This window comes from Gekko japonicus, unplaced genomic scaffold, assembly GCF_001447785.1.
Source record: "Gekko japonicus isolate JY-2015 unplaced genomic scaffold, Gekko_japonicus_V1.1 scaffold2918, whole genome shotgun sequence".
Taxonomy (NCBI): Eukaryota; Metazoa; Chordata; class Lepidosauria; order Squamata; family Gekkonidae; genus Gekko; species Gekko japonicus.
Window position 1 is genome coordinate 62,828 of NW_015161497.1, and position 27,625 is coordinate 90,452.

General features: G+C 49.1%; 1 protein-coding gene across 1 annotated transcript in view; it reads left to right on the top strand.

Annotated features, from left to right (window-relative positions):
* The window catches only part of NCAPD3 (non-SMC condensin II complex subunit D3), a gene marked incomplete at its 5' end in the record, with an annotated part of 82,741 nt that extends 60,842 nt beyond the window's left edge, over nt 1–21,899 (top strand). Inside the window, 10 exons of the mRNA XM_015429196.1 lie at nt 1,654–1,791; nt 2,992–3,125; nt 6,559–6,758; nt 8,931–9,041; nt 12,328–12,498; nt 13,907–14,064; nt 14,595–14,725; nt 14,848–14,922; nt 21,639–21,713; nt 21,838–21,899. Coding sequence (XP_015284682.1) covers nt 1,654–1,791; nt 2,992–3,125; nt 6,559–6,758; nt 8,931–9,041; nt 12,328–12,498; nt 13,907–14,064; nt 14,595–14,725; nt 14,848–14,922; nt 21,639–21,713; nt 21,838–21,899 — 1,255 coding nt within the window. The remainder of the gene's footprint in view (nt 1–1,653; nt 1,792–2,991; nt 3,126–6,558; nt 6,759–8,930; nt 9,042–12,327; nt 12,499–13,906; nt 14,065–14,594; nt 14,726–14,847; nt 14,923–21,638; nt 21,714–21,837) is intronic.
* Nucleotides 21,900–27,625: the final 5,726 nt, after the last annotated feature.

Genomic DNA, 27,625 nt, shown 5'->3' on the forward strand with positions numbered 1-27,625 from the left:
AGTACTATCGGGGGCGCACCCTGCGGAACATCCGAGGTTTGGCAATTCTGAGCCAGCCCACGCCTTCCAGGTCGACATGCCCGCCTTGCTTGTCGGCCCCGGCTCGGCATCGGCAGAGTCCAGGGCCCAACCTGACCCAGGAGCTTTCTGGTCCGACCCACACCAGGCGAGGAACAAGAGAGGCACGATCAGAGCTTCCTCTTTCTACCGCTCAGCTGTTTGCTCCCGTGTGTGAACGCAAGAGCGCGAGTGAGGACTCAGTCTGCCCGTGCCGTGCAACAAAGTGGTGGAATGTGCTGTCACTAGGAGCGTGGCGTTCTTTTTGGTTGCTTCCCGATGAGCTGGCCACGTGGTGTGAGCTTTCCACTCCCAGGGAATCATTCGAGGAGGCGTGGTCCGAGGGGAAGGAATCCCTCCACGGCATTCCGAGGTGACGCGGTGCATTCTGCCGCCTTGGCACCTGGACAACTTTCTTTTTCCCTGCTGCATTCCCCCCCCCCCCCCAACAATTTTTATTCTTTTTCAAAAGGAATACAGAATTCAACATTATAATACACAAATATAGGTTGCTTCACTTAGAGAAGAAGAAAAAAAAGAATACTATAAGATTTCTATCTCATAACAACTTACATGCTTTCGGAATACAGAATGCAGAGTGATAAACTTATAACTTGTCAACTGTAAATCATTATTTTATATCTAGCTTTACTGATGCTTTCCCAATTAAAGTTATCAACGGTTATTTTTTCTATCATGGGGAACCATTTTCCTAAGGGATTATATCTTTCGCATTCACTCTGGTCATTTGAGTTATATATTGATATCGTTTCAAGCTTGAAAAAGTCCCATATCTTGTGAAACTCCCCCCCCCCCCGCCCGCGCGCTGCGTTCTTAGCCCTGGAGTGGGACGGAGGTGCTTCGGAAGGGAAGGACTTTCCCCGATTCTCTGTCACTGCTCGCATTGCCAGCTTGGCCTTAGAGATCTGGAGATTTGTCTGGTGAGGGCGGAGGTGGGGGAGGCGAGTGCGCTCAGCAGGGATGTGACGTGACAGATCTGCCTTCCAGAGCGGTCATTGCTCAAGCTTTGACTTCAGCCCTTTTGGGAGAACTTTTTTTCCTAGAATAGGATATGTTGCTTCTCAAGCGATAAGAGTTAGAAAACTCAAGAGTATGCAGCTTTTTGTTGCTTGAGGAACTCCATACTTCGCATTGACTGGCACAATTTTTGGTCAGAAGAAGACGCATTGTCGAAACGGCAGCACCAGTCCGGAGACCGCCGTCCCGCCTTTTCGCTTCTGTTTCCATTGTATTATCTCTTGTAATACTCACATTCAGAAATTAATGTTTTGTATAACATCTTTAGATAAATAATTGTGAATGCCTCCTCATCACAGTTGTATGATTCATATGTTGTAATTTCCCCCAGAGGAACTGATCTCAGGAGAACTCTGGGCCCCACCTGGAGGTTGGCAACCCCAGCTGTTCATGCCTGGGCGAAGGAGCTTAAAGCGCCTTTCGCTGATCTTGGAGTCACTGTCCGGACCGGAGACCACGTTCCTGGCCCCGTCAGCCTGTGTCCAACTAAAAACATGACCCTAAATATGGAGTGGGCTTTCTGAAACATCTTTCCTTTCTTCGCTTCCCCCCTCGCAGCCTGGCGGAGTTCTGTCTGGTGCACCTCCTGCTCAAGAGGAACCCGACCATGTTCTCCCAGCACTTCATCGAGTGCATCTTCCACTTCAACAGCTACGAGAGACACGAGAAGTACAACCGGTTCTCCCAGTCCGAGCGGTCGGTGAACACACATCTCATTTTAATGTTAATGGCCGTCGCTTTCCTCCTGGTGGCCGGGCGACTGGCACTGGGTTGGGGGAGGAGGGTGCTCTTCGCAGAGAGGCATGGCCTCTCCCGGGGTCTTCACAAAACCAGCAGTTCTCCCTGCCAGTTGTCAAGGAGCATATAGCGATAGCATCCTCTTCCCTTCCTCTTCAGGATGTGAAACATATATCAGGAGCAGTGTTCCCTCTAAGCTGGGTTAGTGTGAGCTAGCTCACAGTTCTTTAGCCTCCAGCTCACAGATTTTTGTCTTAGGAAGGAGGGCTCCAGAGCACACTAATTGATGCAGCAGCCAAATCGCTTGCTCACAACTTGAATGCCAGCAGCTCACCAAGGAGACTTCTAGCTCACAAGACTCCACAGCTTAGAGGGAGCATTGATCTGGAGCGCCCAATACGGTGCCCGCTGGCACCTTTCCTGGCACTTGCCAAGTGTTTTTAGAAAGTGGGCGGGACCAGGTGGGGCTTTTGCCCAGCAGGGCTACTGATTGGCTGCTGGAGATTTTTTTCTTCTAATGTTTGTGCGTGAGTGTTTTGTGTGCTTGCATGGAAGTTATGGTCGACTTCTGGCAACCCCTACTGGGAACTTGGACATTTTCCAGAGAGGCGGCTTGAGTAGCCTACCTCTGCCTCCCGGCCCTGGTATTCCTCGGAGGTCACCCTTCCAAGTACTTGCCGAAGTTGGCCCTGCTTAACTTCCGAGATCTGACGAAATCGGACTTGCCCGGGCTATCCAGGTCAGGGCGGCCATTGGAGATTTTGATTGGCTGTGCAGATTTTTTAAAAATGGTCCTTTGGCGGCAGCTGCCACCACAGCACAAGGATCTTCACTGTGTGGCTGAAGGTGCGCCTCAGCAGCCATTTTGTGGCTGCGCCCATCACACTGTGTCAGAATTCCAGAGGTTCCCATTGGCTCAAAAAAGTTGGGGGTCCCGCCATACGTTATTCTCCAGTGTCACAGGAGCAGACAACCTCTGGAGTGGGAGGGGTCCATCAGAGTCCTTTTCCTGGGTGGCAAACGGCCTTGGCCTCCCACCCCCTTTCCTGCTTCCTTTCCACCCACCCCAATTAGCTCCTGGATTTGGGGGGGTGGCATTGGGAAATCGCTGTCACCATCTGTAGTGATGAAGACAACAACGACCATCATTTGTTACAGGGAGAAAAAGTTGTTTTCCCTGAAGGGCCGAGCTAACAAAGGGAAGCGGATGCAGATCTACAAGTTCCTGCTGGACCACTTCACAGACGAGCAGAGGTTCAACATCACCTCTAAGATCAGCCACAACATTTTGGGTACGGCCCTGGCTTTTGACACATCATAGGAAACATCAGCGGTGGGCGCAGTTGGGCCGGTGTTAAATCATAGGGCCTTTCCAAAAATGCCCCCATGTTCATGCACAGCTACTTCAGCGCCCATCAGCAGGCCCTGTGCAGGAGAGGCAAGAGTGCAAGCTCTGAATTGGAATCTCACTTCAGCTGCGAGCAGTGCTCCCTCTAAGCTGAGTTAGTGTGAGATAGCTCACAGTTTTTTAGCCTTCAGCTCATACAGGAAGGATGGCTCCAGAGCAAACTAATTTAGGCAATAGCCAAATTGCTCGCTCACAACTTTAATGCCAGTAGCTCACAAAGTAGAATCTTTGCTCACAAGACTTCACAGCTTAGAGGGAGCATTGGGCCTGCAAGTGATCTTAGACGCGTGGCTCAGGGTCAGTTTGTTGTAGTGGTTAGGAGCGTGGACTCTAATCTGGGAGAACTGGGTTTCATTCCCCATTCCTCCACATGCAGCCAGCTGGGTGACCTTGGGTCAGTTATAAGTTCTCTCAGGATCACCTACCTTCCAGGGTGTCTGTTGTGGGCCTCCCAGGGTGTCTGTTGTGGGGAGGGAAAGGAGACTGTAAGCCACTCTGAGATGAGACACCTTTGGGTAGTGAAGGCCAGGGTATCAATCCAATCTCTTCCTCTTTTTGAGCCTCTGCCATCTTTCATATGGGGATAATGATATTAGCCTACTGCGCAGGGTTGTAGTGAGGGCTGCTATGATCACGTGCATGAAGCACAATAAACATTCAAAAGTGTCCTGGTAATCGTGAACATTTATTGCTAGCAGCTCTCCACAGGAACTCAAAAGCATGCACATTGTTATGTGTCGTGGCTCAGTGGTAGACAGGGCTTTTTTTGTAGAAAAAGCCCAGCAGGAACTCATTAGCGTAACAGGCCACACCCAACAGCAGGAACTCAGTAGCATATTAGGCCACACCCTTGACAGCACAGCACATTAGCATATTAGGCCACACCCCCATGGTACCAGAAGTGTGGTCATCCAGCCACACCCACCTTTTGCTTCTTATTCTGATTACTTTGTTGTCAAAACCCAGAGGGGTTTTTTTTGTAGCAGGAACTCCTTTGCACGTTAGGCCACACACCCCTAATGTAGCCAATCCTAATGAGTTTCTGCTGTTGGGTGTGGCCTATTATGCTAATGAGCTCCTGCTGGGTGTGGCCAACTCAGGAGCCAGCCGGATCTCCGTTCCTGTGCGTTCCTGCCCAAAAATAGCCCTGGTGGTAGAGCTTTGTATGCAGAGGGGTCCCAGGTTCAACCCCCAGCAAATCCAGATGAAAGGACCAGGCAGTAGGTGAAGTCGAAGACTTCAGCCTGAGACCCTGGAGAGCCACTGACAGTCTGAGTAGACAAGACTGACTGTGATGAGCCAAGGGTCTGATTCAATATAATGAAGCTTTGTGTGTCACTGAGCTGGTACTTATAAAGTTATTGAATGAATTCTGTTCTCTGGGACTAACACGGCTATAAAAGACTCAACCGCATGAGGTCTTTTCATAAGAATAAGCACCGAGAGCCAGTTTGGTGCAGTGGTTAAGTGCGCGGACTCTAATCTGGGAGAACCGGATGTGATTCCCCACTCCTCCACTCGCAGCTGCTGGATGACCTTGGGCAAGCCGTAGTTCTGGTAAGAGCTGTTCTTGAAAAAGAGCAGTTTCTGTCAGAGCTCTCTCAGCCCCACCTACCTCACAGGGTGTCTGTTGTGGGGAGGGGAAGGGGGAGGAGTTTGTACGCCGCTCTGAGACTCGGAGTGAAGGGCGGGGTTTTAATCCAGTCTCCTCCTCCTCTTCTTTTACATGTTTGGATACATGTAATTGTGTGGGATGGGAGCCCTTGGCAGAGACCATGTGAGTAAATGTCAGCGGCTTGTGAAGGTCTTTCCCCTTTGCATTTTTCCCCTGAAGAAAAAAAGGAAACAAGTTATAGTGTGTTCTCTCCCTACACAAAATACCAAGCTGCTCTGGGCATTAAACAGAGTTTGACGCCAGCGGCACCTTTAAGACGAACAAAGTCTCACTCTGGGTAAAAACTTTCTTGTGTCTGCACACTTGAAAGAAACGAAGTGCGCATGCCCACAAAAGCTTATACCCAGAATTAGACTTTGTTGGTCTTAAAGGTGCCGCCGGAGTCAAACTTCGTTCTGTTGCTTCGGACCAACACGGCTACCCAGCCTGAATGTATTGGCATAAAGCATTTTGCACTATGGCCATACAGAGCTGTCTTAGACTGAGTGTGAGAGCTTCAACTTATCAAGGGCCTCTGACTGGCAGTGGTTCTCCAAGATCTCGGGCTGAGGTCTTTTCAGGTCACCCACTGGTCTTTTAAACCAGAGAGTCTGAGGACTGAACCCGGGACTTGGGGGAGAACATTTCCCCCCTCCCTCTCTCATGACGCGAGCACTGAAAAGCACCCGATGAAGCTGATGGGCAGCAGATGCAGGACAGACAAAAGGAAATGCTTCTTTACACAGAGAGTGATTAAAAGGTGGAAATTGCTGCCAGGGGATGTCGTGATGGCCACAAGCATAGATAGCATTATAAGGGGTTTAGACAGATCACTGGGGAGAGGTCCGTTAGTGGGTATTAGCCACGGTGACTTAAACGAACCTCCACATGCAGAGGCACTAAACCTCTGAATCCCAGTTCCAGGAGGCAACATCAGGGGAAGGCCTTGGCCTCTATGCCCTGTTGTTGGCCGTCCAGAGGAACTGTTTGGCCACAGGCGTGGAACGGGATGTTGGACTAGATGGACCACTGCTCTGACCCAGCAGGGCTCTTAAGAGACTTTAAGACCATAAGAGAAGCCAATGTTGGATCAGGCCAATGGCCCATCCAGTCCAACACTCTGTGTCACACAGTGGCCAAAAATACCAGGTGCCATCAGGAGGTCCTGCATCCTTTGCCCCAGAGTGAGAGTTCCTATCTATACCTTGTGGCTCATAGCCACAGATGGACCTCTGCTTCAGATGTTTATCTAATTCCCTCTTGAAGCTGCCCATGCTTGTAGCCGCCACCACCTCCTGTGGCAGTGAATTCCATGTGTTAATCACTCTTTGAGGGAAGAAGGACTTCCTTTTATGTGTTCTAACCCGACTGCTCAGCAATTTCATTGAGTGCCCACGGGTTCCTGTATTGTGAGAAAGGGAGAAAAGTACTTAAGAGAACATAAGAGAAGCCAATGTTGGATCAGGTCAATGGCCCATCCAGTCCAACACTCTGTGTCACACAGTGGCCAAAAATCCCAGGTGCCATCAGGAGGTCCAGCAGTGGGGCCAGGATTGGCTGTGCAGGATTGCCTGCACAGAAGATGCTCTGCCACTGAGCCACTGTCCCACCGCCTAGAAGCTGCCGACATAACAGCTGCATCTTTCTCTACCACCGCTTCCAGCCTGCTTCGTGGACAGAGTCCTCCCACTTGACATGGAAGCCAGTGAGCTGCTCTCGGACACCTTTGAGATCCTGAGCTGCAAGGAGATCAAGCTGTCGGCCATGAGGTCCAGGCCGGAGGAGGACCTCCCGCTGGAGGAAGATGAGATGGCCATGGCCAATGTTGTCATGCAGGTGGCCCAGAAGAAGCTCATCTCGCAGGTGAGTGCCGCAGCTTCGACGGAAGCCTGCCCAACACGAAAGCGTATTCCAGGTTATTAGAAGCCGGCTGCAAATATCTGTAACGTCCTGGGCGACCGGAAGCCGGGAACTCTTTCTGCTTTAGTTGTTGTAGATTTTCCGGGCTGTATGGCTGTGGTCTTGGCAATTTAGGACCTGACGTTTTGCCAACAGCCGTGACTGGCATCCTCAGAGGTATAACGCAGAAAGATGGAGTACTCTCTGTGTCAAGGTGAGAAGAAAAATGGTAGGCAGGTAATTTATATCTACTCAGGAAGGTGGGGTAGGGCTGAGTCGCACTGTCACGAGGCGGGGCTGGGCAAGGGCGAGGCAGTCAGGATACAGTTTGAAGTCAAGAGCCAGTCAAGCAAGCCAGTTGGAAAACCAGGTCCAATACACAAAACAAAAGCGTGGTGCAGTCCAAAGTCAAGAGCCAGGCAAGCAAACCAACCAGGAAACCAAGTTCAAAGCACAAACCGTTAGAGTCGTCAGGAAACCAGAGTCCAAAAGAGTCAAGAGCCAGGGAGTCAAAGGTTCAAGGTGCAGAGTCTAAGCACAGTGGTTTAAGCCGAGGGAATCCAGACAGGAACCAGGAGTTAGGAACACGAGCGAGAAGGTGCAGAACTTCGTCCGAAAAGACTAGTTGCTGGCACGATTTGTCAGCGTGAGGGCGCAGGTTAAATAGCCCATAAGCCTGCTGGCAATTAGCGCGCCCCAAGCGAGTCCCGGCTCCTACTAATACTCGGGGCTGAATGAGCGCCTGCCACGCATGCATGCCTCTCGCCGCCGGGCTGCCATCTCCCGTCGGCGCTGTTCTCTCAAACGCGATACCGGTGGAGGCGAATCAGGAGGAGAACTGTCCGGGTGTGCTTCTGCCTCAGCTGTTGCTGGGGGTAGCCTCAGCCCTGTCAAGTGCGGGAGTTTCCGGCATCGAGAGCTCATCCCCAGCAGCACTTAGATCCTCTGCTGGGGCCGCTTGCTCACACTCCGCAGGAACAGCTTGCTCGCACTGAGCAGGAGCTGTGACACGCACCTTCTCCCCTTGACACAGAGAGTATTCCATCTTTCTGTATTATACCTCTGAGGATGCCAGTCACAGCTGCTGGCGAAACGTCAGGTCCTACAATGCCAAGACCACGGTCACACAACCCGGAAAACCTACAACAACTAACGAACTCCGGCCGTGAAAGCCTTCGACAACGTATCTTTCTGCATTGCTGTGCAGTTCTTCCCACAGTTATCTACTGTCAGGGGTCATTTTGTAGAAAAAGAGGTGCAGGCGCTCATTAGCATAACTCATTAGCATAACTTATTTGCGTATGCCACACCCCCTGACATCACCAGAAGTGTGTCAGAAGGCTCAGGCTCCACTGGACTGTTTTGGATTGCTAGCTATTGGGGGGGGGGAACGTGCAGCTCTGCCCTCGCAGAGGAGGGAGAGCTTGTACCTGAATAAAACCTGGTCTTAAAGGTGCCACTGGACTGTTTTGGGCCAGGGGGCTTGGGGGGGGGCTCTGCAGCTTACCTGGCTGCTTCTTTCTCTGCCTGAGGGCTGCTGGGAGCAGGGGGTGGGGCTTGTTGCATATGCCCGCCCCCTGGGCTCTTTACTGCTGGAGCTCTGCTCCTGTGCGCTCCTGCAGGAAATGACCCCTGCCTACTGTGCAGTTCTAAACACAGTGTGCAGATTTTTAACGAAGTGTAGTATTACAGTAATGCAGATTTTTAAAGAGGTGCAGTATTGCAATAAGCAAAACGGGTCACGGCAGATCAAAAAACACACAAGTCTTTACGTTATTTAGACATTTACCATTTCAGTCTATTACGACAGGCAACCATTTTTTAGTCATCAGTTTGCATTATTTCCTGATCCGTTCCTTCTGTAATCCGTCAACCTGGCCGTTACAGCAATTGTCGGTATTTTTTGGACACATTCTGAAATTGGCAGGAGATGTTACGACAGGTACAGTTTGATCTCAGGGCATTCCGTAGCGACTGTCAGCAACAGCCTTAGTCCTTTAAAGTCATTATGCTGTGCAGTCTATCTGGGAACCCATGTCTGAAAGTGCTTCTCTGACCGTGCACAGCATCTCCCTTGCTTTCAGTGGAGCAGTCCCGTTTACCTGAATGCATGTTTCTGTCCAATCCTACTCACAGGTTCAAAAGAAGAACTTCATCGAGCACGTCATTCCAATAATCACTTCGCTGAAGACCGCGTTGGAGCAAAGCAGGCTCCCGGCACTGAGGGACCTCATGAACTATCTCCGGGTAAACTTTTAAGCTGGCACTGTGCAATCCAAGTGAGGCTCAACCCCTGACTTTCTGCCCCTGGCGACCCTCTCCTCTCCTGGATAAGTGGTTCCAGCACCAGGCAAGGCTGAACCGGTCAGATCTCGGAAGCGAAGCAGGGGCAACCGTGGCAAGTACTTGGATGGGAGACCTCCAAGGAATACCAGGGCCGGGACATAAGCCACCTTATTTGCCAGTTTGGTGTAGTGGTTAGGAGCGTGGACCCCCCCCCCACTCCTCCACATGCAGTTGCTGGGTGACCTCGGGTCAGTCACAAGTTCTCTCAGAGCAGTCCTTGAAAGAGCTCTCTCAGCAACACCTACCTCACAGGGTGTCTGTTGTGGGGAAGGGAATGGAAAGGGATTGTAAGCCTCTCTGAGACTCCTTTGGGTAGTGAAGGGCGGAGTATAAATCCAATCTCCTCCTCTTCTTCTGTCTGAACATTCATGCCTCACTAGGGGTCGCCAGAAGTCAACCATGACATCCAGGCGCGCACGCGCGCGCACACACAAAGTGCCAAAAAATCCCAGCAGTGAGGGCTAGGTGCACCAGCCCGCATATTATTATTTACTTCTTTATACCCTGCCTTTCTTCCCCCATGGGCACCAAAAGCAGCAACCCTTCTCCTCTCCTCCATTTAGTGCGCGCAGCAACCCTGTGAGGTAGGTTAGGCTGAGAGTGTGACTGGCCCAGGGTCACTCAGCAAGCTTCCGTGGCAGAGCCGGGGTTTGAACATGGATCTCCCAGATCCTAGCCCCGCACCCTTAACCACTGCACCACGCTTTATGATTCTGCACATGCCCAGTGCCGTGAAGCAGCACGGCAGCTGGGATCTGAGCAAGGAGGAACCTGGCGAAGGAGGGGGTCTGCGAGCGATTGTCCGGCTGAGCTCAGGAGTGTCCCGTCAGCTCAGGATCCAGGGTTGTTGTGTTCTCACGTTTAAGTGTATTGGGGCTCCCTTCGGGATAAAATATTTGAAATTATTGGCCTAAATCGGGGGGGGGGGGGGTTGGGAGTGGCAGAAAACTGCGAAAGAGGCCCAGGGATCATTTCATAGAAAAAGAGGTGCAGGTGCTCATTAGCATAACTTATTTGCATATGCCACACCCCCTGACATCACCAGAAGTGTGTCAGAAGGCAACATCCACCACTCAGGCTCCACTGGACTGTTTTGGATTGCTAGCTTGGGGGGGGGGGGACGTGCAGATCTGTCCTCACAGAGGAGGGAGAGCTTGTACCTGAATAAAACCTGGTCTTAAAGGTGCTACTGGACTGTTTGCTCGGGGCGTTGGTGCGTGGCTCTGCAGGTTACCTGGCTGCTTCTTGCTCTGACTGAGGGCTGCTGGGAGCAGGGGGTGGGGCTTGTTGCATGGGCCCGCCTCCTGGGCTCTTTACTGCCGGAGCTCCGCTCCTGTGCGCTCCTGCAGGAAATGACCCCTGAAGAGGCCCATCCGGAGGGAAGCAGAGCCGAGCTGTCGAGTGAGGTCAACCCTTCCCTCCTGGCTATCTCTCTGTAGTCCGGCTGTCCCCCTTCCCCTGACGGCCCCGTTACTCCCCAAACTCCAGCTCTTCAGAGCGTGAAGCAAATTGTCGTTCAATGTGCTCGTTTCAAGATTTCGCATTTGGTGGGTTGCGGCCTTTTGGGGGGGGGTCGCTGTTCCTGGCTCTCTCTGTCATCTTCGAGAGCCGCGTTGCCCCAACCCAAAAGTGAGTCCCAGGCTTTTGCAATTTTATCCAATTTAATTTTTCTTTTGCATGCTGTTTTTTTTTTCCTAAGTGGGTCCCCCCCTATCAAGTAAATTTGGTCTTGTGAGTCACCATACCCAAAAGTTTGGGAGCTACTGCTCTAGAGTTCCCGTTTATGGGTATCTTTCCCTTCTCTTGAGGGTGCAGGTGGCAGGTTCATTCCGTAGAACATTGCTGCTTTGAACATTTGTACGGGCTCTTTTTGTAGCAGGAGCTCCTCTGCATATCAGGCGGCACACCCCTAGCCAATCCTCCAAGAGCTTACAGAGCTCTTCTTACAGGGGCTACTGTAAGCTCTTGGAGGATTGGCTACATTAGGGGTGTGTTGCCTAATATGCAAAGGAGTTCCCGCTGCAAAAAGAGCCTGATACAAACCAAGTCAAAACTAGAGATGTAAAATTTCCCGGAAAAAAAATGGAAATTTTTGGAAAAATTGAAAAAAATGCTACATTAGCAGTTCTTTTGTCTTTTCTAGATTGAAAGTCATTCTGTTACTTTAGGAACATAAAATATGACTATGGACATTTTTACTTGTCATGAAATTATCACAACTAGCATATTAAAAATATAGTGTATCCAAACAGTTATTACAAACAAAATACCCGCCCACCTGCAAAAACAAAACTGAAACCTTTTTCTTTTCTCGTGACAATAGCACCTCCTAAAGGAAGAAATGCATCTAGTTCTTGCATTGGAGAGTTCAGTTTGTAACCTAGGACTTGCTTGCCCTCAGTGCACAGAAATTACATCAATCTGATACCATATATATATATATATATATTAGAAATGATTTGGAAAATATTTGAACAACTTGTCTTAAAATATTTTATTCATCATGTTAAAATAAAACATTCCATAATCAATTTTTTTTCTTTTTTCAATTTTTCCAATTTTTTGGGGAAAAAAACAAAAAAGGCTTCAGGAAAAAAACGTTTTTCCCCCGAATTTTTCCGGTTTTTTTCCGGGCCTTCACATCTCTAGTCAAAACCATGCGTCCATCTATCTCAGTAGTCAAGGATTGACTGATTGATTGATTTATTTAATTTGTATCCCACCCTCCCGGCCAAGGCCGACTCAGGGCAACTTACAGAACAGGGTAAAAATTCCAACAATACATATAAAAGCACAGCTAATACAAATAGAATATTAAAACCAAAACATAATAATGAAGTGCCAGCATAGTTCTTCACTTTTAACGTCGGCTCCATTGGTCTGCTTCAGTTGTTTTTGGGGGGTTTGGCTCGGGCAATGATTAGAGGGGCCATCGGATCAGGGCTCTTCCACCATAGGTGTCAATTGTTGCTGGTGATGGTAGTGGCGATCGTGGTGGGTAGTGGTAGTGGTGGCAGTGAGGGCTTCCCCAAGCCATCCTCACCAAGATCAGGGAGGGTGTGTGTGTGCTTAGCATAAACTGAGCCGAGAGTCGTCGAGAGGTCCTGCGCTGTCTTTAAACGGAGGCACGAAAGCACAGCCGTGGGGCCTCCCCCGACCCACCTCCGCCTCGTTTTGTGTCCTCCAGGAGATCACGCAGGACTATCGGAATGAAATCAAGGAGCTGTTTGCTGTGGACAAGCAGCTGGCTGCCGAGCTGGAGTACGACATGAAGAAGTACGAAGAGCAGCTGCGGCGGGAGCAGAGCCCGGAGCTACTGGGGGAGCCGGAATTGCTCCCTGCTCGGGTGGCAGCACAGGTACCAGCGCCCAGCCTGGCAAGTGGGTACCGACAGGGCCGTCCACCACAGCTGTGGGCTTCTAGTAGGTGCACGGTAGGCTGATCCCAACCCACCAACCCTCTCAAAAAAAAAAAAACCCTGCCGGCAATTCCGGTTGCTTCATTGTGAGGTTTTACAGCAGCTGCGAAAGCCAGCCTAGTCTGAGCGTGTGCAAAGCCGCCTCCTTGCCACAGGCTGACGCAGCCAAAAGGCAGTGCCATGCACCCAGGGAAAAGCAGCTGCGGTCTTACATCCGGAAGACGAGAATCTCAGCTTAAACCAGTCCCACTGTTCCTCTTGCAAATCAGGAGCCGAGTAATTGTGCAGGTTCCTTTCACATCACGCCCTGCAGGGTCCAGGTACACGGCAAACAGGTGTTGCTTTTACGCTGTTTTAATCATCACATGAATCCCGGGATTTGCAAGGGGAGCAGAGAATTCTCCTCTCTGAACTACAGTTCCCAGTGTTCCCTGGGGAGAAAAGATCACTGTTAAATTGATTTCAGGTCCGTTTATTTTTAGTAGTGTTTTTGAACTGCCTTGCCACTCTGTCTGGTCCCCAAGGCAGGGGGCAATGCCCCTCATCATCCCCCCCTTCACTCTTGCTGGACCATTGAGATCTGAGTTCGGATTCCCACAAAAACCATCTGGATTTCATCATTTCTCATCTGTGCCTACCTTGCAAAGCCGTGGGGACAAGCTGCCATTTCTCCTCTTTAAGAGGAGACGGTAGATGAACATATGTGATTCCCCCCACCAAGGACATGTAAATATTGTGATTACCAGTGTGTTCATTTGTGGCAGGGTATGGGTTTTCGTGAGTTACTGAAGAAAAGAGCAGTGACTCACGAAAACTCACCCCCTGCCACAAATTTTGTTTGTCTGTAAGGTGCTACTAAGGAGCTGCGGTGGCTCAAGTGGTTAAGACGCTGAACTGCAGGCTGTGGAAGGTTGGTAGTTCAGCAGTTCGAGACCCGAATGTGCCGCATGACGGAGTGAGCTCCCGTCTCTAGTTCCAGCTCCTGCCAACCTAGCAGTTCGAAAGCAAGAAATTGCAAGTAGATAAATAGGTACCACGTCGGTGGGAAGGGAACAGCGTTCCGTGCGCCTTGGTGTTTAGTCATGCCGGCCACATGACCACGGAAACGTCTTTGGACAGCGCTGGCTCTTCGGCTTTGAAATGGAGATGAGCACCGCAACCCTAGAGTCGGACTCGACTGGCTTTCGAGCAAGGGAAACCTTTACCTTAAGGTGCCACTGGGGATCTTGCACTTTTCCACGGCTACAGACAAACTAACACGGCGACCCATCTTGACCTGAAGCAGGGTGGTTCTTCTCTGCCTCAAATGCCAAAGACTTGAGCACACTCCGTTTCTCCCTTTCAATAGCGGTCTCCCAGCTCTGAGAGGGCAGCGCTTCCTGGGGACCTACGCAATGCAAGTTCTCCAGCCGCCCGAAGAGACTCCTTGCCACTGAGAGCCGCTCTGCCACCTTCATCGCTTGGGTTCATTACGCCCCCAGCAAGAATCCTGAATCCCAAACCCAGGTACGGGGCTCGGGGGACCGAAGTGAGCGCTTCTCACCAGAGATCACCCTATCTGGACCTGACGAGGCCAGGTGGCCCTCTGTCAGCAGTGCTGATTCTGCGAACTCAGGCAGATCCCAAGAGGGAGGGCGGGAAGGGTTGCCTCGGTGCTTAGTTCTCGTGGCCCTTTCTTACACGCCCAGGGAAATGCCGATCACCACTTTCGGGTCAGGAAGCAACTTTTCTCCAGGCCAGTTTGGCTGGAGATCCTGGAGGTTTTTCGTCATCTTCTGGGCATGGAAGAGGGGTCACTGGGGGTGGGGGGAGGGAGGTATTTGTGAATCTCCTGCATTGTTCAGGGGGTTGGACTAGATGACCCTGGAGGGTCCTTCCAGCTCTTATGATTTTATGACGCCCCCAGTTATGCCGCTTTAACTGCTAGACTGCTAGAAGTGGAACTGTCCTCTGAGTACTGGGAAGTGTCACTCGAGGCCACTTGGCCCTCCCTAGCCGGGAAAGGCCAAGCAGCATTCCTGCCGTGCTCTTCCTAGGAGGATGTCCCTGAATACCTTCGCCATCCTCAACTCAGCTAAAAAGGCCATGGAGGAGGCTAGGAAGCAGCGCAGCAGGAGCCTCGGCAGCCGGCCCCTATCCCTGGGGAGTCAGTGGAGCAGTAAGCAAGGTAAGGCGTCCACTAGCAGGTGGACTTCGGCCCGGTAGTTCTGGAACCCGGCCGGCGGGTGGGTCCCGAGCGGCCCCACTGGATGCGTTTTGCGCCTTTTACACTTTTCCCATTCCTCCTAGTGACTCTCGGCAGCCTAACCCAGACGTCTTCGGAAGGGGCTGTCCTCGATGTCAGAGCCATCAGTACTCCGGACAGTAAGTTTCCCAAACTGGTAGATTGCAAGGCCATCTGAGCTGGGATGGGCAAGTGGTATAGAAGGGGTGGGTAGGGTTGACTTTGAGGATCATCTCCCTCTTGGAGGGTGGGGGCTGTGGCTCAGTGGTAGAGCATCTGTTTGGCATACAGAAGGTCCTAGGTTCAATCCCTGGCATCTCCAGTTAAAAGAACCAGGTGATGTGAAAGACCTCTGCCTAGATCTCGGTCTGAATAAATTATTTATTTATTTAATGCATCTATATCCCCCTTTCTCCCCAATTATTTATTTACTGCATTTATATTCCTCTTTCTCCCCAATGGGGAGCCATAGCAGCTTCCATCATTCTTCTCTTCTCCCTTTTATCCTCACAACAACCCTGTGAGGTTGGTTAGGCTGAGTGTGTGTGACTGGCCCAAAGTCACCCCATGAGCTTCCATGGCAGAGTGGGGATTCGAACCCGGGATTCCCAGATCCTAGTCTGACACTCTAACCACTACACCACACTGACCTTGATGGACCAATGGACTAATCGGTATAAGGCAGGTTCATGTGTCAATATAATTCTCGAAGCAGTAGCCAAGTTTGTCTTAGATGGTGCTTCCTGGTAGTAATTCCCCAGGCTGTAGTTCAGCCAGAGAGGCAAGATAAAGGCCAGCAATACAGTATAATAGGGATGAGCACAAACCACATTTTTGTGGTATGGTTCGTGGATGAACCACGAATCCATACGGACCGGGAGGCTGGTTTGCGAACCAACCCAGTTTAAACCCCGGCTTTCTGCTCCCCACAGCTTTTCGTGGGGAGCAGAAAGCAGGGGTTTCTCAACAGCTCAACTGGTTTTCGTGAAGAGCAGAAAGCAGGGGTTTCCAAACAGCTCCACTGGTTTTCGTGAAGAGCAGAAAGCAGGGGTTTCCAAACAGCTCCACTGGTTTTCGTGAAGAGCAGAAAGCAGGGGTTCTGTTCTTCACAAACTGCCACGAACTGCACCAAAATGCGTGGAAGTTTGTGGCAGTTCTTCAGTTTGCGAACATCACTTCATGAATCATGAACCACCCAAAATTCATGAGCACCTTTAGTTTGTCAGCTGGTTTATATCGTGCTGACTCTACTCCTTGGCATCTTTCTCCCCAGCAGTGTTTCTTAAACTATTTTGAGTTACTAGGTAGGGCTGGGCCTTCAAAATGGTCTTCCGGGGTCCCCTACCCAGCTCCAGTCACCCGTTCCACAGGTGAGTATGTAGAGATTCTTGTGGGTGTTCAGTGAGCTGACAGCTGCATGCAAAGACCTGTAGATTAAGGTATTAATCCCGACTCTGGCATGAGGAGGAGAATGGGATTTATATCTCCCCACTGCTCCATAACCAGGTACAGTGGTACACCCTTAAAGCAAAGCGCTAGTTCTTCCCCAGCTTGCTACTTCCGAAACGTCACGGCTGAAGGGATGCACTTTTCCCCACAAATCCAGCACGGGTCAGTGACAGTCCTCTGCCCAGAAGCATTCCCTCCTTTTAAGTCTTTGCTAGCCGAAGACAAAGGTTCCACCGATCTCAGGATCCCATCTCTTCATCCTGCATTCAAGAAGCAGCAGTGTTCACTGTCTTATGTCCCATGTTGGTATTTTACACCAACTTCTTCAGGTTGAGTCTATCAAACTGCCCATTTAAATCCCAATTAGGGCCAAGAGGTGCCGGTTTCCATCTTTTGGCACAGCAGCCACTGCTCGGTGAAGAACTCAAGCTATGTGCCACGCACAAGGTCCCGGATTCATTCCCTGTTACTTCCACTTAAGAAAGGATCCCAGGGAACGAGCATCCTTGCCTGAAACCTTGGGAGACCATCGCTACTTGGAGTAGAAAGTACTCTGCTGGGCACATCGGGGGCTGACTTGTCAAAGCGACTTCCCCTGTTCGTTCAGCCTTGCAAACGATTCTGCTGAATTCATTGACTCCCACGAGTTTTCCCGAGCCCTCCTTTCCCGTATGCGTCTGTCAGTTATTTGTGATACATGAACAGCTTGGAAGAAGCCGTAAAAAGAACCAGATCTCTTATTTAGCAAAGCGTCTGGTCACCCCGAGGCAACCGTGACTCACCACGGGTGACCAGGCCAACGGCCAGTTGTCAACTCTGCGCGCGTGTGATCGACAGCCGAGCCGGCCGCAGATGCCCTAGCCTCACACGCCACCCTGTAAAAAGCCATCCTTTCCCCTGACTCGGTCAGGTCGATGGACTCAACATTAATGCCATCTGTCGCCTTAACTTCCCGTCGTCTGCTCCGCAGAAAGTCTCGGGATGCCACGGCCGCGAAAATCTTCCCTGCCTTTCCGCCCCGGGGGGATCGCACTGATGCGCCGCTGAAATGACATATGCGGGAGGGAGGGAGCCGCTAATCCCACTCTGGGGCCAAGGTTTAAAATTCCTGCTTTGCCTCCTCGCCGTGTGTCTCATTATTGCTGCCTGCCCTGGCTCGTCTGGAGCTGTCACCAATACACCAACTCAGGGACAGGGGGGGAGACGGCCGTTTTCCTTTTTCCTCCTGCACCGGTTCAGGACCGATAACTGCCGCTGTCAGAGCAGCCGGCGTGTCGTGCCTCTGCGGATGAGTCCCGGCCTCCCTCACCTCCTCCGCTCCTGATTTTCAAAGCACAAATGCTTCCGAGGAACCAGGAGAACATAACCTGCCTGACAGCCGCCTGGCGCCGTCAAGGGATGCCGCCGAGCCGCTTCTGACATTTGCAGCCGCACACGGCCGCCGCTGCACGTGCTGCGTTAGTAGAGGAACACTTAGCGACTCCTGTGCAGCCCCGCCGGATCAGACTGGGGCCTCTCTGGTCAGATGTCCTGTTTCAGACCGTGGCCAACCAGATGCGGGGCACAGAAGCCCAAGCTGCTTCCTGTTGTCGTTCCCCCCACACACACCACCACCAAAGTACTCAAAGGTACTCCGCTTCTGAGCGTGGTGGTTCTGTTGAGTCTCCTCCTTCTGTGGAGGTTTTCAAACAGAGGCTAGATGGCCACCTGACAGCGATGCAAATTCTGTGAATTTAGGCAGACCATGAGAGGGAGGGCAGGAAGGGCTGCCTCAGTGCTTAGTTCTCGTGGCCCTTTCTTACACACCCAGGGAAATGCTGATCGCCAACTTTGGGGTCAGGAAGGAATTTTTCTCCAGGCCAGTTTGGCTGGGGATCCTGGAGGGTTTTTGTCACCTTCTGGGTGTGGAGCAGCGGTCACTGTGGGTGTGGAGGAGGTATTTTTGAATTCCCTGCATTGTGCAGGGGGTTGGACTAGATGTCTCTGGAGGTCTCTTCCAACTCTGTGATTCTGATATCCCATAACGGACAAATCTTCCATGATGTTGGCCAAGACAAACGTGTATGGAAATGCTTGTGCTGTATAAACACGCCCGTCCAAGCCACTCTGGTCTGCAGCTCCCTGGTATGTGCCTGTGGCGGCAGACCCAGGAGGTCTGTGGCATGGCCCCCGGCCCAAGATGTTTAGCGCATGATCCCGATGGTGATGGCAAGGAGCATCAGCACCGGGGGCTGGGGTGGCGTAGTGGTTGAAAGTGTCGGACTAGTTGTTGGAAGACCAGGGTTTGAATCCCACGCGTGCCACGGAAACTCTCTGGATGACCTTGGGTTAGTCATGCCTTCTCAGCCTAACCTCCCTCACAGGGTTGTTGTGAGGATAACTGTGGAGGGGAGGAGGACGCAAGCTGTGTTGGGGAGAAAGATGGGGTATAAATGAATTATTAAATCCACTGAGCCACCCTGAGCCTGCTTCGACGGGGAGGGTCAGTGTTCCCTCTAAGCTGAGTTAGTGTGAGCTAGCTCACAGTTTTTTAGCCTCCGGCTCACACATTTTTGCCTTAGCTCAGGAAGGATGGCTCCAGAGCAAACTAATTCATGCAGCAGCCAAATCGCTTGCTCACAACTTTAATGCCAGTAGCTCACAAAGTAGAATTTTTGCTCACAAGACTTCACAGCTTAGAGGGAACATTGGGCAGGGTACAAATAAAATAAACTGGGGACATTGTTGTCCGCCCCAATAGCGGGTGCTCTGAGAAAGCTGCCGGTGCTTCCCTCCTGAATGCCTGTCAGTATCCTCAGGGCAGTCGCCTCCTCCACTTCTTCTTTTGGGGCAGTTCCAGGATTCATAGGTCTGTCTCCCGGCATGCATTAAACTTTGTGTGTGGAGAGAACCAACTACCTCACTTTGAAAGTCTCCTCTTTCCAGTAATCTGATAGTGATTTTTTCCCACTCTCCGCAGGCAACCCCTGGATTGTTGGTGGTTTTTTGTGGGTTTTTTTGCAAGCTCAATTCCCTTGTTTTGTGGTCACAGACGTGCCCCAATAAAATGGGAGCATCTTTGGCCCTGTTATGGACAGAGTTGCCCTGAACATTTTCCCTGGCATCCTGCCATTCCCTACCCTTTCCGTCTCCCTCCAGCAGGCACCGCCGTGCCCGTTGCAGTATCCTTCATTGCATTTCTGCAGCACCATGAGCTAGCGTTGTTACTCTTGCCTTGCACAGTTTATACACACGCACACAGATATAGATAGATAGATATAGGTATATCATATCTCTATGTGTCATATTATATATATGATACATACATACCCCCAGGCAGATCTCATGTGTGCGTGGAAGGAAGACCCTTGTGGCCGATGGCCCTCAGCCAACTCCTCAATGTCAGGTTTGATTCCAGTTTGCTGTGTGGTTCTTCTTTAAGGGCCTTGGGGGAGGAGTCAAGGATCCGGGCTTTTATCCTGAAGGCGGAGTGAGCATCATAAAGCAGCTTTCCTTTGTTGGCTGTCAGCAGCCATCGCCAGGGGGCCCAAAGGGGTGCCTAAAATCCCCAGTCTCCCCCGAAGTTTTAAATGCTTCCCTTGATTTGTATATTGCCCTCGGGGGGGGGGGGCTTATGGCGCCAGGCAAGAATCCCCCGGTCTAGCCAGTATGAGCTGCCCCACAGCTTGTATGCTTCATGGGGACAGACCTGTGGCCTTTGCGCATCATGTGCATAGATGGCGCTACATAAACCTGCAAGACTGTATGGTAGGAGAAAGAGTACAGCCAGGTTTTCAAGTAAAGACACAGATATAACTACTAGGTTCTTTGCCTGTGTGCTGGTTATCTATGATCTAAGGCACCGGTTCCCAAAGTGGCCAATACCACCCCCTGAGGGTGCTGGAACGATCCAGGTGGGCGGTCGGAGCCTTGGGTGCAATTGGGGGGTGTTGAAGTACAAATAAGGGGGCGGTGGAAGCATAAAGAAAGAAGAGTCCAGAACCTGTCTAAAGCAGCCTTTTGGCAGTATGCCAAACAAGTTTGGGAACCTATAATCTAAAGCATACGTTCCCAAACTTATTTGGCCCTACCATCCCCTTTTCAGAAAAAAAATTACTCAGTTGCCCCCCTTGGAAATCTACCTTCAAAAAGTGGACAAAAAGATGCAGTGACAAATTTGCACCCAAGGCTCCGACCGCCCACCTGGGCCATTCCAGCGCCCCCTGGAGGGGTGGTATTGCCCACTTTGGGAACCAGTGATCTAGAGGAAATAAGAAGTGAGGATTCTTTCCCTTCAGGTTTGCTCAGGAGCAACAAAAGCCTTGTTAAAACAAAAGACTTGTTCTGTAGGACTGGTATCAAGAAGCCAGCAATATATTTTTGGAGTTTAATTTTTCGTAAACACCATGGCTTTCTTTTTTGAGAAGTTAACGCCTAATGTGCTCTCACAGCAGTACTGGGAAAAAAGAATTCATGGCTCTCCTGAAGCCTCCTGGGGTCTTTGAAAGTAAAACAGCATCATCTGCATATAGAAAGCCGTTACCAGGATAGATCTCTAAACTGCAAGCTGTCGACCACCTTAGAGGACAGGTCTCAGCCACTGCAAGTTAATCCCTTCTGCCAGCCTATGCAACGACTCTGATAACAAGCCGGCAGGTGGGGAGTATGCCAAACAAGTTTGGGAACCTATAATCTAAAGCATACGTTCCCAAACTTATTTGGCCCTACCATCCCCTTTTCAGAAAAAAAATTACTCAGTTGCCCCCCTTGGAAATCTACCTTCAAAAAGTGGACAAAAAGATGCAGTGACAAATTTGCACCCAAGGATCCGACCGCCCACCTGGGCCATTACAGCGCCCCCGAGGGGTGGTATTGCCCACTTTGGGAACCAGTGATCTAGAGGAAATAAGAAGTGAGGATTCTTTCCCTTCAGGTTTGCTCAGGAGCAACAAAAGCCTTGTTAAAACAAAAGACTTGTTCTGTAGGACTGGTATCAAGAAGCCAGCAATATATTTTTGGAGTTTAATTTTTCGTAAACACCATGGCTTTCTTTTTTGAGAAGTTAACGCCTAATGTGCTCTCACAGCAGTACTGGGGAAAAAGAATTCATGGCTCTCCTGAAGCCTCCTGGGGTCTTTGAAAGTAAAACAGCATCATCTGCATATAGAAAGCCGTTACCAGGATAGATCTCTAAACTGCAAGCTGTCGACCACCTTAGAGGACAGGTCTCAGCCACTGCAAGTTAATCCCTTCTGCCAGCCTATGCAACGACTCTGATAACAAGCCGGCAGGTGGGAGCGATGACTTCTGTAGTCAAGAAAGCCAGCACTTAGGCAGGAAAACTGTCTTCAAGGAGACCAGCCTATGCGATCAGCTTGCAGTAAACCAGCTAATGCAACTGTATATTTGTGTGTGTGTTTTCCCCCAGAGTCCATTAACAACGTGACTTTTGGCGCTGGAGTCAGTTACATCAGCCCGACAGACACACCCACTTCAGCTCAAGGTCTGTTGTTCCTGGTCCCAATATTACAGGTTGTCTTCTCTTGTGGGGAGGGGGGGGGCTTGTATTTAATCTTAAACCGGGAAGGTCTGAGCACATGCTGACGGTTGCAACCTTCTGCTTGCAGAAAAACAAGCCCGGGATCGGCCAAAAGAGATTGTTTGTTTGGCAGCCCCCGATAAGCCGTAAGTAGAACTGGCCGCTTAGCCAGGGATGATCTTGCTGGTGTAGAAAGGCAGCCCCTGCCAGTTGTGGTGTGCAGGGGGCGGGTTCTTCTTCGTCACTGGCCAAAGCCAAACGTTTTCTGAATCCAGCAGTATCTGCACTCGGTGCCAAATAGCCCGGCCTGTATTCCGCCACATTCCAAAGGGCACATGTTTTCTTAAGAGGGGGGTGAGTAGTGACTTCTGCCAGTTGCTTCCTTCCCCCACAGCAGATCCCCTTCCCCAGTCTTGTCCCTGGGGGTTCATTGGCTCCCAGGAACCACTTCAGAACATAAGAGAGAAGCCCTGTTGGATCAGGCCAACAGCCCATCCAGACCAACACTCTGTGCCGCACAGTGGCCGACACTCAGGTGCCATCGGGAGGTCCGCCAGCAGGGCCAGGGCTCCAGAAGCCCTCCCTCCTTGGGGCAGTCTTCTTGGGCTGCAGTAGCAGCAGAAAAGGCTGGATTCTCTTAAGAAAACTTAGGGATGGTGTGTTTGGAAACAGACCGGTATCCTGTTTGTAGTATGGAGGAATGGAGAGAGAGGACGTGTGCTGACCTCTGCTTTGGTGGTGGGGTGGGGGTGGATGCCAAGGATTTGTTCTCCTAACACCAAATGAGAAGGGAGCCCTCACTGGAGAAGACCCTGATGCTGGGAAAGATTGAAGGTCAAAGAAGACGGGGACGGCAAAGGATGAGGTGGTTAGACAGCGTCATAGATGCAACGAACATGTAATTGAGCAAACTTCAGAGGACGGTGGAAGACAGGAGGGCCTGGCGTGATCTGGTCCATGGGGTCGCGAAGAGTCGGACTCAACTGTGCGACTGAACAACAACACGTCATCCGTAGCCGGTGTCACTGAAACGCACAGGCTTCCGCGATCAATCTGGCGGTGGACTGAACTGCAGCCATCTACAGGTATATGCGGAGGGGGTCACTTGCTGGACTACCCTCCGTAGTGAAAACCACTCGCAGGGAATGGCACAGCGGGTCCCAGGGAGGAGCTCTAGGCTAGCCCTCTTCCCAGACATGCTGAGCCGTGTACAGAACAGCAGATTTTTTCCATTGGTTCCTCTCAGCTCCCTGCAGCCCCTTCTGACCCCCCATTCTCAGCACTGTGGGAGCTGCACGAGGGGAGGGGAGGGGATGCAGAACGAGGCTGGAGAAGAGGGTGAAATCATCTGCACAGGCAGCTTTGTGGAAGGGCCAGGATGGCCAACATTACATCAGAAGAACCCGGCTGGATCACGCCCTGTCCAGTGTTCCCTCTAAGGTTAGTTAGTGTGAGGTAGTTCAGTTTTTTAACTTCTGGCTCACACATTTTTGTCACAGCTCAGGAAGGAGGGCTCCAGAGCAGACTAATCTGTGCAGCAGCCAAATTGCTCACTCACAACTTTAATGCCAGAAGCTCACAAAGTAGAATTTTTGTTCACAAGAGCCCACAGCTTAGAGGGAGCATTGGTCCTGTCTCACACAGCGACCAGTCCTGTCGCACACACGGACACGCCGGGTGCTCTGGAGAGCAAACCAAACGGCACAGAAGCCGAAGCTCGCCGCCGCTGCCACCTCCAAGCACTGCTGTTCTGAGGTTCCCCACTTCCGGCTGCAGAGGTTCCCTCTAGTCACCACGCCGGACCTCTCCACGAATCTGTTTCCTCCTTAAAGCCATCCATACAGGTCCGCTGGCAGTGAAGTCCACCCGTTGCTCAACGAGGCATTCAGGTGCCGTTTCCTTTTTGCCTGTCCTTCATCCTTTCGTCCCTCCTCACTCCGGACGGCGCCTGACCCACGTGACGATTTCCATACACACCAGACCATTCTCTTTCTGGAGGGTCAACGGGAGCTGCAGGAGCCAAGGGAAAAGTCTGCTTCCCGTACATCCATGGGTTGCCGGATGCAGCCCAGCATGTCTTTGGGGGAAAGGCTCGCCTTGAGCTTTCTCCCCTCGCCAACACCCACTTTGCCATTCCCTGGGAGGAGTTATTAATATGGAGTGGTACTTATTTCCATGGCGATTATCAAAAATGTATGGCAGTTGTTTCGACACATGTTGGCACTGTTCTAAAGACAGAGCTGATTTTCTCCACATGTAGCAGCCATGCCATTATGCATAAATTTACTGGGAAATGGTAGCTGGTATAATATCTGAAGTTTTGGGCATAATATAGTACTGCCTCAAATGCCTGAGACTCTTCTACTAAATTATGTTAAAATGGTATGCACTTTAGCTGAGGAATTAGAGTATGCCACTCTGAACCACTACACCACGCTGACTGGATTGAATTTACCACAGTCAAATCATACAGATGGAAAAATTGGAGGCTTGGCAATTTACTTTTGCACAGGGATGATGTTGTAACAAAAATTAGATCTGAATTTAGACAATGTGTTTGATATTAATACAACTCTTGGTATGTCAGAATTTATTATATGGGAAGCCAGCAAAGCATAGGTGAGAGAAACAAGTTTAAGCATATCTGGTGGTGGAAAGTGCTATCAAATTGCAGCCAACTTATGGTGACCCTGTAGGTTTTCAAGATAAGAGACAAACATAGGTGGTTTGCCACTGCCTGCCACTGCGTAGCAACCCTGGACTTTTCCCATCCAAGTACTAACCAGGGCTGACCCTGCTTAGCTTTCGAGGTCTGATGATATTGGGCTATTCTGGGTAAGGGCAAGTATATCTAGTTACAGTAATAAAAAGCAGTAGCAAAATAGAATAGTGTATAAATAACAGAAGCAGAAGAACACATAAAAGGAACCCCAATAAGAGAGCATTAGAGACACTAGATTGTGTAAAAAGAAAATTGTAATTATTAGCTACAGAAAATATTTATGGAAATATGCAATGTATGAGACTTTTTTTAAAAAGGCAATACATAAGGGAAAATGTTGGTTCATAGATTAATGAAGAAAAAAAGAAGAAATACTATATGAGCTATAAAAAGTGAAGGGAAGGAAAACTGGTTACAAAAATGAAATAGAGGAAGTTCAGTTGTATAAACAATTCTTCATGTCTCAGAATCTCAATGTCCAAAGGATAGAAGAATTTCAAGGCAAAATGAATCTCAAAAAATATCATTAGAGGACAAAAAAAATGACTTCTGCAAAACTGATGGTCAATGGAGAACTTACTGTGAAAACAGATATTTGTAATGGAACTAAGTAAGGTTGTCCTTTGTCAGTATTATTACCTCATTAGTACCTATAGCTGACAACATACTAAGATCCAGGGAAGCACAGTACAAATACAAAATAAATTTATATGCTGATGAAGTAATAGTTTATATGACAGATCCAGAAAACTCATCTAGAGAACTAAGCCAGGTATTAAATGCTTATAGTAAAGCTTCTGAATATAAAATTAATTTGGAAACAAACTAAAGCTTTTACATTTCCTGTGAATGCTACATTTTGGAGGTGATTATATTCTCCAAAAGATTTAGATTATCAACAAAGCAACGAAGTATTAAGATTAATTGTTCCAAGGAAGTATAAGACCTTATGAGAGTTTGAATTTTGATCATATGTTGGATAATATTAAGTCTGTTTTAGAGATCTGGAAAAATTATAAAGTGTCTTTTTGGGAAGAATCAATGCAATCAGGATGATAGTATTGCCAGGATTAACATTCTTGTTCAATAATATTCCAGCATGTGTCTCAGCTAAATTTTAAAAAGAACAGCAAGAGATATATTGGAATGCTAAAGAACAAGGATTAAAATCAGTTCAATAGAAGGAAAAGGGGGGAATATAACAAAAAAGAACAAAAACTATATGTTGCTGCAAAATTAATGTGTATTATCTTGACAATAGAGAGTGCTTTTATTAAGATGTTCTTATATGCATAGGTATGATTGAAGAATACAGAAAAAACAAAAATCTATGAGGAGATAAGGGGCAACAGTAGGAGAGCTTCTAGGGTCCTGGCCCCACTGGTGGACCTCCTGATGGCACCTGGTATTTTTGGCCACTGTGTGACAGAGTGTTGGACTGGATGGGCCATTGGCCTGATCCAACATTGGCTTCTCTTATGTTCTTATGTTCTTAACTGTATAATAGATGATTTAATAACAATCTAGAACAAACTCAGTTGTTGGATAGCTCCAGCCACTTTTCCCATTACATCAGAAATGAGGGAAAGGGATGTAAAAATAAATAAAAATATGAAGAGGATCGAAATGTGGGGGAAAGTAGGTGTAGCACTCCATGGAGATTTGATTAAGGATAATGCAACCATTCCTTACGAAGCAGTAGGACTAGCCAGCTGTAATACCCTCACTACCTTTTATTAGTTACAAGTAAAAAAATGATCTGGTCTTCTTTGTAAAGATGTATAAGAGTGAGAGAAATCTGAGGAACTGGCATTTGGAAGTAGGAAGCAATTATTGTCTGAACTGTATATTGTGCTATTAGAAACGGAGCAGGAGGAGGTAGTTAAAAGCCATGAGCTAAAATGGCAGATGTCTAGGATACTCACAGAGTATATATTTGGAAGGATCTTTGTTCTCAGTTAGTTTGCAATTAAGATACAATTGTTTTAAAATGGTTCAGCAACTTATTTCCATGGCGATTATCAAAAATGTATGGCAGTTGTTTCGACACATGTTGGCACTGTTCTAAAGACAGAGCTGATTTTCTCCACATGTAGCAGCCATGCCATTATGCATAAATTTACTGGGAAATGGTAGCAGGTATAATATCAGAAGTTTTGGGCATAATATAGTACTGCCTCAAATGCCTGAGACTCTTCTACTAAATTATGTTAAAATGGTATGCACTTTAGCTGAGGAAGTGGTTAAAAATTTAACTGCAAGGCTGATGTTAGCTAGTCATTGGAAAACCAAGCATGTTCCAAATACGATAGATCAGCTAATAAAAGTATGGAATGAGCTGGGGGGGGATACTCAAAGGGTGGGAAATTTATGAGATTCTGTATTGAAAATGGAAATTTGTAATTAAGGGCTAGCATAAGTGTAAATATTAGTAATAGTAATTATCATTATGATAAAGGTAAAGGTTCCCTTGCTCGAAAGCCAGTCGAATTCGACTCTAGGGTTGCGGTGCTCATCTCCGTTTCAAAGCCAAAGAACCAGCGCTGTCCGAAGACATTTCCGTGCGCACGGAACGCTGTTACCTTCCCACCGAAGTGGAGAGAGAGAGAGAGAGAGAGAACAAGCATTATTATAACCTATGTCTAACACTGCTGTGCTCAGAATTCTTAGAAATACTCCACTTGAGGATGCAGACCCTGAACTGGATCCTCCACTCTTCCAACTGACAGTGCAACAAATGCACCCCACACTGGTGCTATGCTGGTGGCATACTGGGGTCAGCAATGTGCAAGTGTCCAGAGTTTAGGATTGAACTGTAATTGTTCTAATTATTCAGGCTGTGTATATCATAAAACATTTTCATATCTGTACATCTACAAGAAATTCTCCTAGCTCACACCAGTTTTCTTTCCCTCTAAATTTTCCTGCTTTCTAAGTCCAGCTTCAGTTGTTGTCCCATATCACTTCATATTCCTAGGTATTCCTTTAACTTTCACCAAGTAATGAACCATTAATCATAATTACTTATCTCCTAACAAATTATTATTATTTATTTTGTATACATTTTGATCTACACACCCCTGGTTCAATATAAAATTATGGCTAAGAATAATTATGAAGTGTTTTAAAGATTGGTTTTAGAAGATTTAACATT